This window comes from Centruroides vittatus, unplaced genomic scaffold, assembly GCF_030686945.1.
Source record: "Centruroides vittatus isolate TY-2023 unplaced genomic scaffold, ASM3068694v2 contig_17, whole genome shotgun sequence".
NCBI classification, from domain to species: Eukaryota; Metazoa; Arthropoda; class Arachnida; order Scorpiones; family Buthidae; genus Centruroides; species Centruroides vittatus.
In genome coordinates this window covers 512,919-527,570 of record NW_027121033.1, presented here as the reverse complement: position 1 = coordinate 527,570, position 14,652 = coordinate 512,919, and the positions used below count along the sequence as shown (strand labels likewise).

The following is a 14,652-nucleotide window of genomic DNA, read 5'->3' as shown; positions in this document are numbered from 1 at the left end:
TTCGTGGTACTCCAATATTAATCTAACTGTATAAACAATTTTTTGTGTATTTCTTTCAATATTTCAGTGACAATTATTAAAAATTTCTGGACTATCTGAATTTCTAAAGAACTTTCATAGGCAGAATACGAATCTATATTATCAGAAATAGAGATCAACCTTGACATAGTCTGAGAAACTGAAACTGGAATGTGTGTAAAGTTAATGAGAGCGTCGAGTAGTCGATCTACCTGTGGGAAAATGTGTTGGCAGGAAGTGAGATTGTTTACATAAGGAAGGAATTTTTATAATATAGTTGTCCTATATAATATTTATCTAATTTTTTATAGAATAATGCAAATTACATTATTCTTTTTATAAAACAATGTGTAGAATCAATCAGTAAACCGTTCAGAGAAAGATGTAACTAAATATTGTTGGAACAATTACTTTGTTTTTGTTCCATTACTTTGTTTTGTTTTTAGTGAAATAAATTGCACTATACTCCATTCTTTTATGTTTATTAACTGTATTCTTCCTGTTTGCCTTGTTTAACCAAGATTTTATATTATCCAAGTTTCCAAATCAAGATTCTACCACATTAAGAAAATATATAAAACTTATTTTAAGACATTCATTTAATGATGCATTTTCTATATTTAAATTCTTGTGTAAATGTTAACCACATTCTACAGGTTTACCGCAGCATGGGCCTATAACTATAACATCGACTTCTAATCTTGCCAGTCAGATATCTTCTTCCAGCCCATACTACATCTCGCCCGGAAAATATCAAGAAAATGGAGACACTTTGTCTGATTTTGTCAACTTAGTCTGTCAGGAAGCTCAAAATTCAGGGACGAATTCACAGGTATCGTCAATGTTTTCTTTTTTTTTTGTAGCTAAGCAGGGATTTTTCAGTTGCTCATGTTTTGTCATTACGTTTTCAGTCGAGCTCGGAGTCTGGAGTACGCAGTCCGACAAAATTGCCTCACTTTTATACGAGCTCCATGCTTCCGCCTCCACCTCCCGCTCCAATGGCTCGTCCCGTTGCCATAATTAGGTCAACAGGTAGGAAACAATCTCCACACAAATCCTCCTAACTGTTAATTTAACATAAGAGTTATTTTCTGTTTTTTTTTTTTTTTAATCAGATCTTAGCTCTTCCACTCCTAGTCCTCCTACCGGTACGACGACACCCACCGGAAGTAGTGGTACTCCTGGTCCAGACACATCTGTACCTAGTACAATAGGCCAGGATGTCAGAGATCAAGTTCCATCTCCACCTGTAGTAGTGACAGGTCAGTATGGAGTTGGAAAAATAATTTTTTGGATCAGAATAAGTGGAAAAGTAAGACAGTTTAACCTTAGAATTCAGTTTATTTCTACTTAAATAACATAGAAAAAATGAATATTCTAAAGTATATATTCCTTTCTAAGGTTTTAACTAATGATTTATTTATACTTTGTAATAAATCTGGCAATTTTATCGATATTTCAGTTGGTTCAAACGTCAGCAGTGCAGCAGAATCTTCACCCGTGAATAGATCGGTCATGAGTAGCCCCTTCACGACATTATCACGACCTGAACACACATTTGCCCATATTCATCCTCAAGCTCCACAGGTAAATTTTAAAGTTATTCATTTCTTTTGCATTAATTTCGGATAATTTTTTTTTTTTATGTTCAAAATAAAATTCAAGGATGTTAACCTAGAACTGCCTCGTTTTAATCCAACAATCAGTTGTTTTCGTTTCAGCTGTTCTCTTACCCCAACATTAGTCCAGTGAGTGCCATGAGCGGAGTCATCAGCCCCACCAACCTCAGTATGTTCACGTCACCGGTGACGACACCCCGTTCCACTCCCCGAACGACACCGATTCCACGGTGGAGCGGTCCTTTCATGACCCTGGATGAGAACATAAATATAGATTACAACATGATGGCTGGCCTTATACCCGGTACCAATCCAGATTCTGATCCTCCTCACATCATTGGTGCCGACGGTAAGAAATCTTTAAGAATTTTGTTTGGTCTTTCCCATTCATCCGTCTCACTTCATTTTTCATTCTGCAGAACGATTCTTCTCAGTCGTTCACACCAGCGAAGCAATAGATGCCAGCAGCCAAACCGGGAGTGCACCCTCTACACCAAATAAATCTCCGCCTTCTTAGGTGGGAAGGAAACTCTGCTTTGTCCATTTGCTCAAGACATGCCAACTACTAGAGATGGTGTAATATAAAAATTACTGCTGTCCTATGAGCAATATACAAGTGCTTTCTCATTAAGTCATATTGACAGTTTACAGTTCATAGTTTGCTTTCGATCGTCGACCATGTCGGGGTATTGAGAACATCGAAGGACCGACGGAGAGTGCAATGGGAAGAAGTGTGGCAGCAATGACAAGAATCGATCGGCTGCTCGGGATAAAAGATAGGATTTTAAAAAAAAGAAAGAAAAACAAAACAACGTATTTTGTTTTTATTCGATCATCATTTCACTTAATTCATTGCAATGTAAATTAATTCATGTTATTGTTATGAGCATGTTGTTCTCCTAATTGAAAATATTCTCTGGTCAGAGCATAGGGTTACTAAGTTAGAGTATACCTAATATGAAATTTTAGGTAAACTATTAATTCTCAGGAATAATTTTATTTCTATGTTAAGAGAGAAAAAAATTATATATAGAAATCATGTTATTAATGTAATTTTATTGCAGATTTTGATTTTCCGGTTTATATTATTATTATTTTTTTTTTGTTCCTTGTAGATTTATTATTATTATTTTATTCTTATTGCTACGTTATCAGACAGATGTTAAATTTAAATATAATCTATTTACTGTTCTTTAGTAAGCGATAGTTCCTGTTAATACCTCAGTTTGTTCCTCCTAAGTCTCGAGTGTTAGCGCAGGTGGATAGCTCGTCATTATTACAAAAAGCAATAATCGAATATATATTGTAACATAATTGTTATATTCATTGCAATTGGTAGGAAAAGAAACGAGGAAAGAGAGGAGAGATTTTTAATAATTCTGTGATGCAAGAAAATTTTTTAAAATATTTATTAGAACAATTTTTCTTCTCCTTTTTCTCTCACGGCGCACGAGACGGGGTCTCTCTCTCTCTCTCTCCGACGGCAATGCAGATCGAACCTCCAGAGGGCATCCTCTCCCCTTTCTCTCTCTTGCTTCCGGTCCTCATTTCCGTCGGACCCTGTCTCGGAGCAACTGCAGCCGAAAGGAAACAAACGGGCAAAATAGAAGCGGAACGACTCGTGAAGGCAAAAAGAGCGAAATCTTCCGATTGTGTTCAGCATGTATCCTCATAAGATTAGATTTAAAAAAAAAGAATAAAAACATAGAGAACTTAGATAGTTAAAACATTTTTGCATAGTAAGAATTAACTTTTATAGCTCAAAATACAAACTATTTGCCAACACTGCATCTAGATAAATTCTCTTCATGTAGCTGAAAACTTAGATTCATAATAAGCTATGCAAGGCCATTTTACTAAACCTCCATACCATACCTACATATATACACACATATATATATAATACATATATATATACACACATACACATATATATATATATATATATATATATATAAAAGATTAATCCATCAAAATTCTTGTGAAAGTTAATAATTAATATAATAATAATAATAAAACACTTTGAAAATCTTCCTATTCACAGCTTTATGCTTTTCATTCTTCTATAATGTTTTCTCATATTCCAGTCTTCCTAAAAAGTAAAAGAAATAAAATAATAATAATAAAAAGTAATGTAGATAAGATGATAGTCACAGAGGTAAAGAAAATCATGGAAAACAAGTGAAATTTTTGCTAGGAAAATAGAGATTCCGACAATATTTAATTTAAATTGTATGTATTTTGTATATATAAAAAAGAAAAATACCAAACAAATTTTTGATCCTGTACAGGTTTAGATTTAATATATATATATATTCTATTATTATTATTATTTTGAGGCTGAAAGGGTACTGTCCACTGGACGTGGCTCCAACATTACCAATAATTTAATTGGTCTTTTTAATTAGTTTAGACGTAGCATAGTCTCTTGAATCTGCCACAATCTTAAGATTTTATTATTATTATTATTATCATCGTCATCATCTATTTATATATATAACGTGGCATTTAAGAGACGAAGCGGAACAGCATGCGGTTCAAGTTTGTTATTACAATTTTGTTTTTAAATATGTGTATATGTATGTATGTATATATATATATATATATATATATATGTATATCTTTTTCCTCCCCAATTATAGTCACGTAGATTCAAGGTGAACGTTCGTCACCCTCCGGGGAAATGGCCTTACCCGTTGGAACAACGAAGCCAAGTTTACAAACGCTGGAAGATAATCCTTTTTCCCTTCAATACTCAGGATTATATATATATATATATATATATATATATATATATAAAATATATATATATATATATTGAGCATGCATTCTTATAGAAGTAGGTGAAAATCATTTTTCAAATCTCTTTTGTAGGATATAGCTTGGAAGCACAACATATTTGGATACATACATAAGAAAAAATAATATAAATACCCATATTATATATATACATATACATTCATACACTTATATATATATATATATATATATAAAATAAAAAATATGAGCCAAATAATAAATGAATTTTCCTTTGGATAGGAAAAGATTCTAGGATTGTACAGTCATTTTTCTTCATGCTGTGATTTTTCCCAGGCCTAGCCTTATTAAGAAAAAAAAACAAACTTTTCACTAGTCCAATTTCAGCTTTTTAGAACTTCTTAAGGAAAAACAAACCCCAGTATATATAAATAATATATATATATATATATATATATATATACACACACACACATAAATATATATATATATATATATATATATTAATTAGATTTTTATGCATAACAGGGGGAGAATTTTACACGCTCTCTCTTTTTCTCTCTCTCTATCTATCTCTATCTATCTATAACTCTTTTTCCCTCTAATTCTTAGCTACGGCATTAAGAATTCCCAAATGTTTCTGCGTGTTTTTTAATCCTCCATTGAAAAAAAAGTAAAAACGACGACACGTTAATCGTAGAAGTAGCCTTTTCGTGTCGAGAACCTCGCGTCGTGCCCTTCCCGACGTTAATGGGCGGGCACGCGCGGAACCCACCAGGTGCGTTTTTATTCAATTTCTAAGAAAAACAAAAACTGGAAAAAAAATAAAAAAAGGAAAATTTAATTTGAGTAGTAGCGTAACACACAAACATACACACACATACACACACACAAAAACACCACGACAATTTTTATATTCGGATATTTTTTAATCGACGAGTCCTCTTTCGGTATCTCGTCATTCAGACGCTGCACGTGATCTCTTTCTTCTGCAGGCAAGACATCTCCGGACGGGCGGGACGCACCCGCAGAGGGCCGGCGGAGACGGGTGCACCTCACTGTGCTCCCGTTCATCCGCCGGCTCACGAGACGACACACGCAAACACAGAAACACTCACACGCACGTACACGTACAAAATACTTAATTTCGGTCACCTGATTTTAGCCCATTCTTTTGGTCAGTGCCGTAAAGACGTCGACGCTCTTTATTTTCTGTAATGGAATGTTTGTGTATTTATGGAAAAAATTATTATATGATAAAAAAAATTTTTATATAAGAAATATATAGCGGGTGGCGACACACACACACACACGTACCGCCCGCGTTATATAGATTTAATAGATTTTTCTCTCTCCTGCCTTTATAAACACAGTTAGGACTGTTTATTTTGTGAAGAAAAAAAAATACTAATATTGTGTATAAATTTTTGGAATATCTGATAGAATGATTGTGGGATTATATTAGTACAGGTATAAAAAAAAACAAATTTTTGTATACGTGTTAAGTTTTTCCTACTATATTCACAGACAGATATGGGAATGCACAACAATAAAAAAAAAGTTGAAGCATCTTATTATATTGGCCAATGGTGTGACTGTTGAAATTATGCAGAAGTACAATTGGGAAAATAAAAAAAAAAGAATAATAAATTTGTTGTATTCTGAGTAGAGAATTATTTTAAAAAGAAAAAGTTTGTTTGTACAGAACTATGTTTTTATTGGTTTGGGAATGAAAAAAAATACTCTCAAACAAAACTGTAGTGGATTCCCTGTAATATGAAATAAAAATTCTTACCTAGCGAGGCTTATTTTCTGTGTGATGTCACCGTTTGCGAGAATTGGCAACATCCGACCGATTAGAAATGGCGTCGCTCTTACGTCACTCGGTAAAATACGTCAGGCGTTCGCAACTTCAACGTGCAAATATCCGTTAAAATAACGATAATAATTGCCACGCGTTAAAATTAGAAACGCAGACGGAAACTTCCGTCAACAGCGCCATCTCAAAAAAAGAACGGGCGACTCGTCCATATTTAGAAGATTGACGTCGTCTAATCCGTAAATCTCGATTCAAAAAGGGAGGGGGAAAAATAAAAAGCGGGTCGATACTCAAAAGTGGAGTAAGCTCGAGGCGGTGTCGGTTTACTTCCCCGGCCACCCACGCGCCCGCGACGTCACGTTCCGTATTTAGAACGTGCCATTCCACATCTTTCCTCCCACGTGACTTGACCTAATCTCGAAAACTCGTTTTACTTTCTACAGCAAACGGGTTCGATTTCGTCGCGAGAAATTCGTGGGTTAACGTATCCTTGCTTTTAAATAAATACCTTGACCCGACCGTGATTGGATGTCAACGTGGGTTTTTTATAAGGATGTGGGTTCGACCTTGCCCGTTTGTGTGGGTCGACACGTGACTGACCCTTCGTTTCCCCCCCCGCTGGTGTACTAGAGAAAAACTGGGGTGTTCTATATTTAACTGTAGTATTTTAACAGATTTGGCAACATTGGAGACGTGTTAAAACCATACACACACAAGGTTTAAAAAACTTCACCCTCGTTTATTTACACAAATTTATATACAGTTTGAGCCAAGCTATTAGTAAAGTTCGCGTCGCGAGTGCCTCTTGCACAGTCACGGCCGGACAGGTCCTCGCCGCCTGCTTCGGGTCTGCGGATCCCCACCGGCCAAGCTATCCGTAGATACTACTGATGACAATAAGTTAAACGTGGTCCGATCTCTCACGGAAGACAATCTGAAAGTATCTGTTTGGTGGGTTCATTCAGGTAGTCCGGGAACTTGATGTCGAAGGCCACTATGAGGTCCCCCCGCTTGGTTATATCCTTGGGGTACGGCAGTCCCTGTCCCGCCACTCTCTTCACAGTGTTCGGTTTCACTATGTCAGTCAGGCGGAGGCTTATCCTTTCTCCTGTCAATGTGGGGATGTCCACCTTGGTTCCGCAGAGAGCCTGCAAGTAATGAGAAAATCTTAGAATTTTGTACAAGAAAGAGGAGTGTGCCTGAAATGTATGTTTGAGATCCAACACTTACCTCTCTGAGCGTTAATTTGACTATGTATCTAATGTCGCTGCCCTCTCGTTTAAAGGTGGGATGGGGTTTGTCTCTGACGACGAACACGATGTCCGCAGGAATGGCATTTGGACTCTGGTCACCTTCCTTCTGAAAGGTGATTTTGGTTCCCGCCTTCCAACCCGGCTTGATGTTGATGGTTAATACTTTCTCTTCCCTGCGGGTGGTCCTTCCATCCGGATTGAGAACCTTACGATTGATTTTCATCTTTTTAGTGCATCCTTTAAATATGTCTTCTAGAGAAACGTAAAGATCGTGTTCCACAGGCGGATCCTGTTTCTGCGGTTTGGATCGCGTCATGTGCGGACTGCCGGCCGTAAAACTCTGAGACCTGAACGGATTGGCCCTGGTGCCGAAATGAGAGGCAAAAGGATCCGTGTCGACTTCCATGTCATCATCCATGAAGAAAATGTTGCCTCCCTGACCGTGTCCTCCTATCCCTCCCATGAAGAAAGACTCAAAGGGATTGTCCGTGCCAAAGAACTGCGCGAATGTCGCTCTCGGATCGCCATGGAAAGTGTAAGTGAATCCGTGTCCTCCTCCCATTCCTCCTCCACCGGGAGTACCTCCTTTCAGACCCTCTTCGCCGAACTGATCGTAAACATCCCTCTTCTTTTTGTCGCTAAGAACCTCATACGCTTCCGCAATCTCCTTGAACTTCTCCTCTGCTTCCGGAGACTTATTCTTGTCGGGATGATACTTCAGTGCCAGCTTCTTGTATGCCTTCTTGATGTCTTCCTCGCTGGCATTTTTACTCAAACCAAGAATCTTATAATAATCTTTCCCCATTCTGTGATATCACCAGTTTCTAAACAAAAACAAAACAAAAAATTCAATATTAACAATTGTAATAATTGAAACAAAAAAAAACCAATTCCACACCACTTTTTGTAAACAAGTCACAAATATCATTAACCTTGAAACTATCTGTCCTTGAATCTAAATGTAAACCACTCCAACATCAAGCTTAAATTTTAAAAAAGTATTTATGAGAAGACAATAGTCAACCAAATGACCTCTAACCTTTATTATTTTGAAGTTCATGACTAAAGCAATGATACAGTTTCCTTTGGAACTTCAAGAAATTCCTAAGAAATGAATTAGAAATGTGTTGCGAGTTTTGTTAAGTTATCTTATTAAAGTTCTAAAAATAAACCTCCAACTCCAAATTTGAGGAAGAAAAATGACTTAACTCCCTTTAAAAATAGTCGAAAAAAGTTAACTTGTTAATTACAATTAGAGATGATAAATCTCTCTAATTTATTATAAACCTATTCTAAACAGCAAAATTAGTGTTGCTTTGGAAATATCATTTGCCTTAAACGGCAATCCACAAAGCAGTATGTACAAAGCGAAACACCAATTCGTAGAATAAACAGACTTCCATATGACTACGTAACATAAACAATACCAAGAATTTTTTTAAAATATTCTCCGACAGCACGTGTATTATTTAGAAACAAATGCAGTTGGCGCGTGTACTGTTAGTCCAAGCAATAAATATCTGCTTGGGAAGGTACTATAAGCTACGAATACAATTAAGAGGCTTTAAAACAGACATCGGTTAACATCTTGTGTGTTTCTTTCACAAATTACAGGCCACTTATGCATTAGCGTGCAGGTAGACTACATAATGTCACAGCCAAACACACATTTCCATTTGTTAGTAGTAAATACCTTCTGCCATTAACTTTTTGCACTCTGTCTACATCCAGGAAACCTAATAATATCAAAACAGTGAAAACTAACTAGCTTCCACCTTAAAGTAACTCATAATATCCAAACGATTGGTCACACATGGCACAGATCCCAAGTTACACCAGGTGAGAGAACCTCCACAGATCCAGATCTTTACCTACAAACATTCTATTTTAAGCGGCGATATTTATATATCAACCATCAAATGCCACACGACTTTAAACTAAATAATTATCGATCGGGCTGCCTTAACGGTGAATGTAGAGATCTTTAGTTAATCTATTGCCAATTCTCTTTGTTTGGTGCTGTCTTTTCGAATGCTTTAATCGGCTGACTTCCCAAATCACAAATACAGCAATTTTAATGCTAAAATAAGCCTTAAACTTGAATGATCATAGCAAAATTAACTACTGAAAGATGGCTTTATGAAGCCGGATCAAAAAGAAAGGCAAAATGGGCGTGTAAAAAAGGGCTTTTTGAAACTGGATCTGTGAAAGTTGGCTTTATGAAGCTGGAAGGTGAAGCTAGACCTAAGGAAATTGAAGGGTGAAGCTGGATCTATGGGTGTGAAGGGTTAATCTGGATCTATTTCCATAGATACTCCCACTCAATGAACCTTTATCTGAGTGTTTATTAACACCGGTTATCAGGTTAGAAGATATTAATTTCCATAGATCTACGAAAACAGAAGGGTGAAGCTGAATCCATGGAAATTGATGGATGAAAGCATGCTTTGTGATGCTGCAGAGTGCCACAAAACACTTTTATGCTCACCCTTCAGCTTCACAATCTGCAAAGGCCGAGGTAGTAAGTTTACCATCTAAACGCAATCAAATCGCTGGATTAACAATTCAATAATCGCAATTAAGTAAAACATGGATCGGCCGAGTCGACGCTAAATAACTCGAGAGGGTGTCGTATTAAAGAAACGCCATTTTAAACAAATTCTTAAAAATTTCCTCGAGTATTTAAGGAGACCGACGGAAAATATGTTAAGTAACAGCAAGAAACGAAGACCGAAACGGTAAGTGTTACGACGTTGGTAAAAAAGCGGTATTTAGTTCATTCGAACGTCGTCGTTTTCCTTATTAAGTATGGCCACTAAATAAACAGCAAACGACATCCAAAAACAACAAATATCTGGAGTAATTAAGGCGGAAGACACTTACCGTCGTCTTCTTTGCTTAATTAATTCGATTTCGGGTTGAATAGTCCGTTCTTACCGCTTAAAATTCGTAATATAAACTCGGGCGGAACCGCTCGCAATCAAATATATAACATCGCCATCGAATGTTCCAGAAATGACGAGACGACATTGACGTCATCGCCAGCCGTAATGGGTGGTGCCATCTTTTGATAATAGATAATATTATATATTTTCGTATCGGCTTACCAGCAATAAGTTTTTTTTTGTATTTTTTATCGCGGGAATTACGACACGACTTTAAATAATCGCCGAATACATAGTAAATGGAATTTATTGAATAAGTGTTATAATTTTTATCCGTGCGTAAATGTCGAGTTCGACGCATCGCCATCTGTCGCGTAATTTTATAAGCTTCGAATTGAAATGTTTATAAATGTTTCAATTTTTAACCAGTAAATTTAATTTCTTATAAGTTTATTATAAAATAAATGTGTTTAAAACTATTTTAAAAAACAAACCTTTAAAATGTTTTTTATCAGTTATTTTAAGAATTATTGTAGTGCCATCTACTAGCCAATCTAAGAAATAAAATGAATTTTTTTTTTGTAACTTAATTTGTCTGGAGTTAATATTTGTTTTAAAAATTAGTTTAAATTTATACATAATTAAACATTAGAAAGTTCTTTTTATATTTACTTTTCCTGTGCTATAATTATTTTAAATTTTAAACAAATTTTACCTGTGCTTCCATCTGTTGGTACACATTAAAATTAATAATTATTTAATTACACTTTGTTAAATCGCAACACGAAATAATTTTAAATTGTCATTAATTTCAGAATTTGTTATTAAATTAATTATTTTATTAATTAAAATAAGGAATTACGTCAGAAAGCTGAGAACTTTTATCAGTTTCGCTAGTGCCTTCCATTTAATAATTTAGTTAATTATAAACCTTTTTAACTGAAAAATCTTTGAAGAAATTAATTTATTACTTCCTTCAAAGAAAAATAAAAAAATAAAAATTATTCTCTGAATAAAGGAAGAAAATAATTTAAACAGAATATAATAATAATATTAATAATAACAATTTTATTGTCCTTCAATGCGCTATCTGCTAACGGGCAATTTCGGAATTATTACTGATATTTTAAATTTATAATTTTATAATAGTAATAAATTATTGTTATTAAATAATTTTTCAATTATTCAATTTTATTAAATTTCCCTAATAGCTTTGAATTTTCCCGAATAGTTAGGAAAATACTTTAAAAAAAAAAAAACAGAAATTGTTTAAATTAAAAAAGGGAATTTTTCTTACATTTATCTTAAAATAATTAATATTATTTTTATGGTCTGTTTATTACTGTTTATTTTTAAATCAAGTAAAAAATATTATTTGAAAACTTCGAACAGTTGTTTAGTATTTAGAAAGCGAATTGGTTCACCTAAAATAATATTTGCGACTCAAAATATTTACAACAAAATTAATTTTTGCGTAAATATTTTTATACAAATTGCTCGTTTAGAACATTCTAAATATTTATTTAAATATAAGAACACAAAAATAAACTTTGGTTATCGGTGATTCACTCCCGATGTGGTAAATGTGCGTGGAATTTGTATAAAATGTACGATTATTTCAATAAATTATAAGAATTTTACAAACTTTATATTGCATAGTTATAAAGTATGGAATTTTACAACGAAATTCTTAGAAAATATTAATTTTGTTGCTTAATTATTTAAATATTGCGATTTTTTAATGTTATGGTGTAAATCGTCATTTAAGGCTTATAAACAACCGAAATTAATTCTAAAATATTAATTTAATTTTTATAAGTATGATTTGAAGTTGATTTCATAAGTTATGAGCAAAATAATACGCTATTTTGCTAATCATGATAATAAATATGACGAATTTGAAAATTTAAACGAAAATATTTGGCGAAAAACTGTTAATTTGTAATCATTTTTAATTTCTTAAGCAGAATTATTGCTTTATGTAAATAAATCGATAATTTACGATCACAATAAAACGCATTTTTTTACATTCTCTCCATATCACGCTCTAATTAAAATAATGGGGATTATTCCCTACAGTAAAACTTTTTTCTGTTAAAAAATCTCTGCTCTAGGGAATATTCCATATGAAAAAGTTAATTCTAGTTTTTCCCTCCATTTATCAGTTAAACTTAACGAAAATTTAAATTAAGCAATTAAACGCATGATATTTTATTCATAAGCTGTTCGAATTCTCCATACTATATCTTAGTAGTTGGTTAATTTTTTAAATATAAAAATAAAAGGCAGACAAAATGGAGTCCGGCGATCGTACGGGCCATTGTTTTGATTTATGTCATTTCTCTTCTATGAAATGGACTTTGCAGATATTCATATACGCATGCATAGTGTTACAGCGTTTTAAAAGTTTAGATGCTCTAAACTTCTGATAATTTCATCTTTCAGGAAAAGTTTTTCACGTATTATTTATCGTTAATATGCAATAAAAAAAATGGTGGTTCCCATCTTAGAATCTGATGTTCCAACGAGTTAGAATATAATATATAGAATGGCTGTAACGACGCCATGTTTAAAAAGAATTGAATACACGTCAGCCATTTTCTTTTTAGTCAAAGAGACGTGCCATTTGTGTTGTGTAAAGACAAACGAGCTAGAATGTTCTAGCTCGTTGTGTAAAAGTGTCCGAAGGAAAAAAAGAGTTTCAACAAAGACTAAGATTTTTAAATAGTTCACTTTATTTTGCCTATTTAACAATGCATTTCGGGTTGGTAATTTTCCAATCCCTCTTCAGGTTCTTGGCTTCAGTATTGTTCAGGTTGTTGTCTACAATATAACAAACAAAAGATTAGTTTATGTTAATATACTTTTGTTATCCAGAATGGTGCATATAATGCACAATTTGTACACATCTTAATATAGTGAAGTTTCTACATATCAGTCTGACTTACTAACATGTTTTATTTATCTATTTTTGATGGGAAAATGCAACACTTCTTCCATTTTTCACAAATGTTAGTTCCTTATTACTTCTTAGAAGGATTTTAAATTCAACAATGTGATTCACATAATATGACAAAGTTCATAATGTAGTTTTTCATTGTAAATATTTTCAAAAGTTGGAACCAAAATTTTCAAACTATAACTATAATAAAAACACAAAAACACTACTTATATTCTGCAAATGAAAAAAATTTCTGTCCGAAAAAATCAACAACGGGGATTTTTAGATTTATAGAAGGAACTGGAGTCTTCACTGATTCAATCATATCCGAGCAGCCAGAACGATCAATATGCTCTACTGTAACCCTGAGTACCCACCAATGTAGGCCATTGTTACAGAACAAATATTGTTCTGCATAATGTTATAAGGTCTGATTGCAAGCAGTTTCATTTATGATTCAATTGCCTTCATATCTCTTTGATACCTCTAATTTCATCAGTTGACACCAACGAGTAAGATATTCTAGCTCGTTGGTTGGCACATTTTTCATTTATTCTAGGTACAAAGTGGCGCAAAAAAATGGGAAAAAATTAGTAATTTTCACTCGTATGACGCATGTCTCATTGCAGGCAATAGGCCGTACAGCAGCGCCGATCTGTGAGAAAAATCCGCAAATTGCCGCCAGGCCCGACAAATTGCCGTTTTATTCTGTCGACTGCTTAAACATTGTTATATTTTGTTGACATCTACACTAAAATAATGTTTTCGTTTGCATAAATCACAGCAATTCGATGATAATATCACAGAAGTAATAATAATATTATTATTTAATAAATAATTTTTCAGAATGTAATAAATACAGTTGAATGGAGGAAATTATTAATAACTTTGTTTTTATTTGTTTTTTCTTATTACGGGATAATTAATGGCAATTTCTCTTTCGTAAGTTGGTAGCACTCGTTCTGTTATTACATTTGCAGATGTAAGGAATTATGAATTATGGCGGATCGCCTCGAAGCCTGCTAACCAGATTACATAAAAAGCAGTGGCGTGCCGTGACATTTGATGATAGGGAAGCTGTGTTTCTGTAAGAAGCCGACTTACAGGGGCAATCAATTAATTGCGCGTCAGGGCCCGTTCGTATTCGTTTGTTCGATAAGCCAGTAAAAACCGTATACTTCTTTAAATGTATTTTTAATAGATTATCTGACGTACTTAATAAAAAAGTTCAATGTAATTACCTCCGTTATTAGATTCAATAAATTTCCTATGCCCTCTAAATGCCAATTCTCGCTTTGAGAAAAAACATAAAACATCTATTAATTTAGATATATCTATTAATCGTAATTATCTCGTTATA

General features: G+C 34.0%; 2 protein-coding genes across 6 annotated transcripts in view; one reads left to right on the top strand and one right to left on the bottom strand.

The window, feature by feature from the left end:
* Positions 1-3,409, top strand: part of LOC136969066 (nuclear factor 1 A-type-like) — a 127,699-nt gene extending 124,290 nt beyond the window's left edge. For 4 of the 5 annotated variants that reach the window (XM_067263154.1, XM_067263158.1, XM_067263153.1 and 1 more), the window contains 6 exons: positions 675-850; positions 930-1,050; positions 1,134-1,280; positions 1,481-1,605; positions 1,725-1,986; positions 2,057-3,409. In XM_067263154.1, the coding sequence (XP_067119255.1) occupies positions 675-850; positions 930-1,050; positions 1,134-1,280; positions 1,481-1,605; positions 1,725-1,986; positions 2,057-2,154 (929 nt within the window). In that variant the 3' untranslated portion in view covers positions 2,155-3,409. The remainder of the gene's footprint in view (positions 1-674; positions 851-929; positions 1,051-1,133; positions 1,281-1,480; positions 1,606-1,724; positions 1,987-2,056) is intronic. The other variant, XM_067263156.1, reaches the window with a different exon arrangement.
* Positions 3,410-6,931: 3,522 nt separating this feature from the next.
* Positions 6,932-10,522, bottom strand: LOC136969073 (dnaJ homolog subfamily B member 4). Its single transcript, XM_067263167.1, has 3 exons — positions 10,350-10,522; positions 7,444-8,290; positions 6,932-7,361 (listed from the first exon to the last, which is right to left on the bottom strand). The coding sequence occupies exons 2-3, from the start codon at positions 8,269-8,271 to the stop codon at positions 7,134-7,136; spliced, it is 1,056 nt and encodes a 351-aa protein (XP_067119268.1). The 5' UTR covers positions 8,272-8,290; positions 10,350-10,522; the 3' UTR covers positions 6,932-7,133.
* Between the last annotated feature and the right edge of the window lie 4,130 nt (positions 10,523-14,652).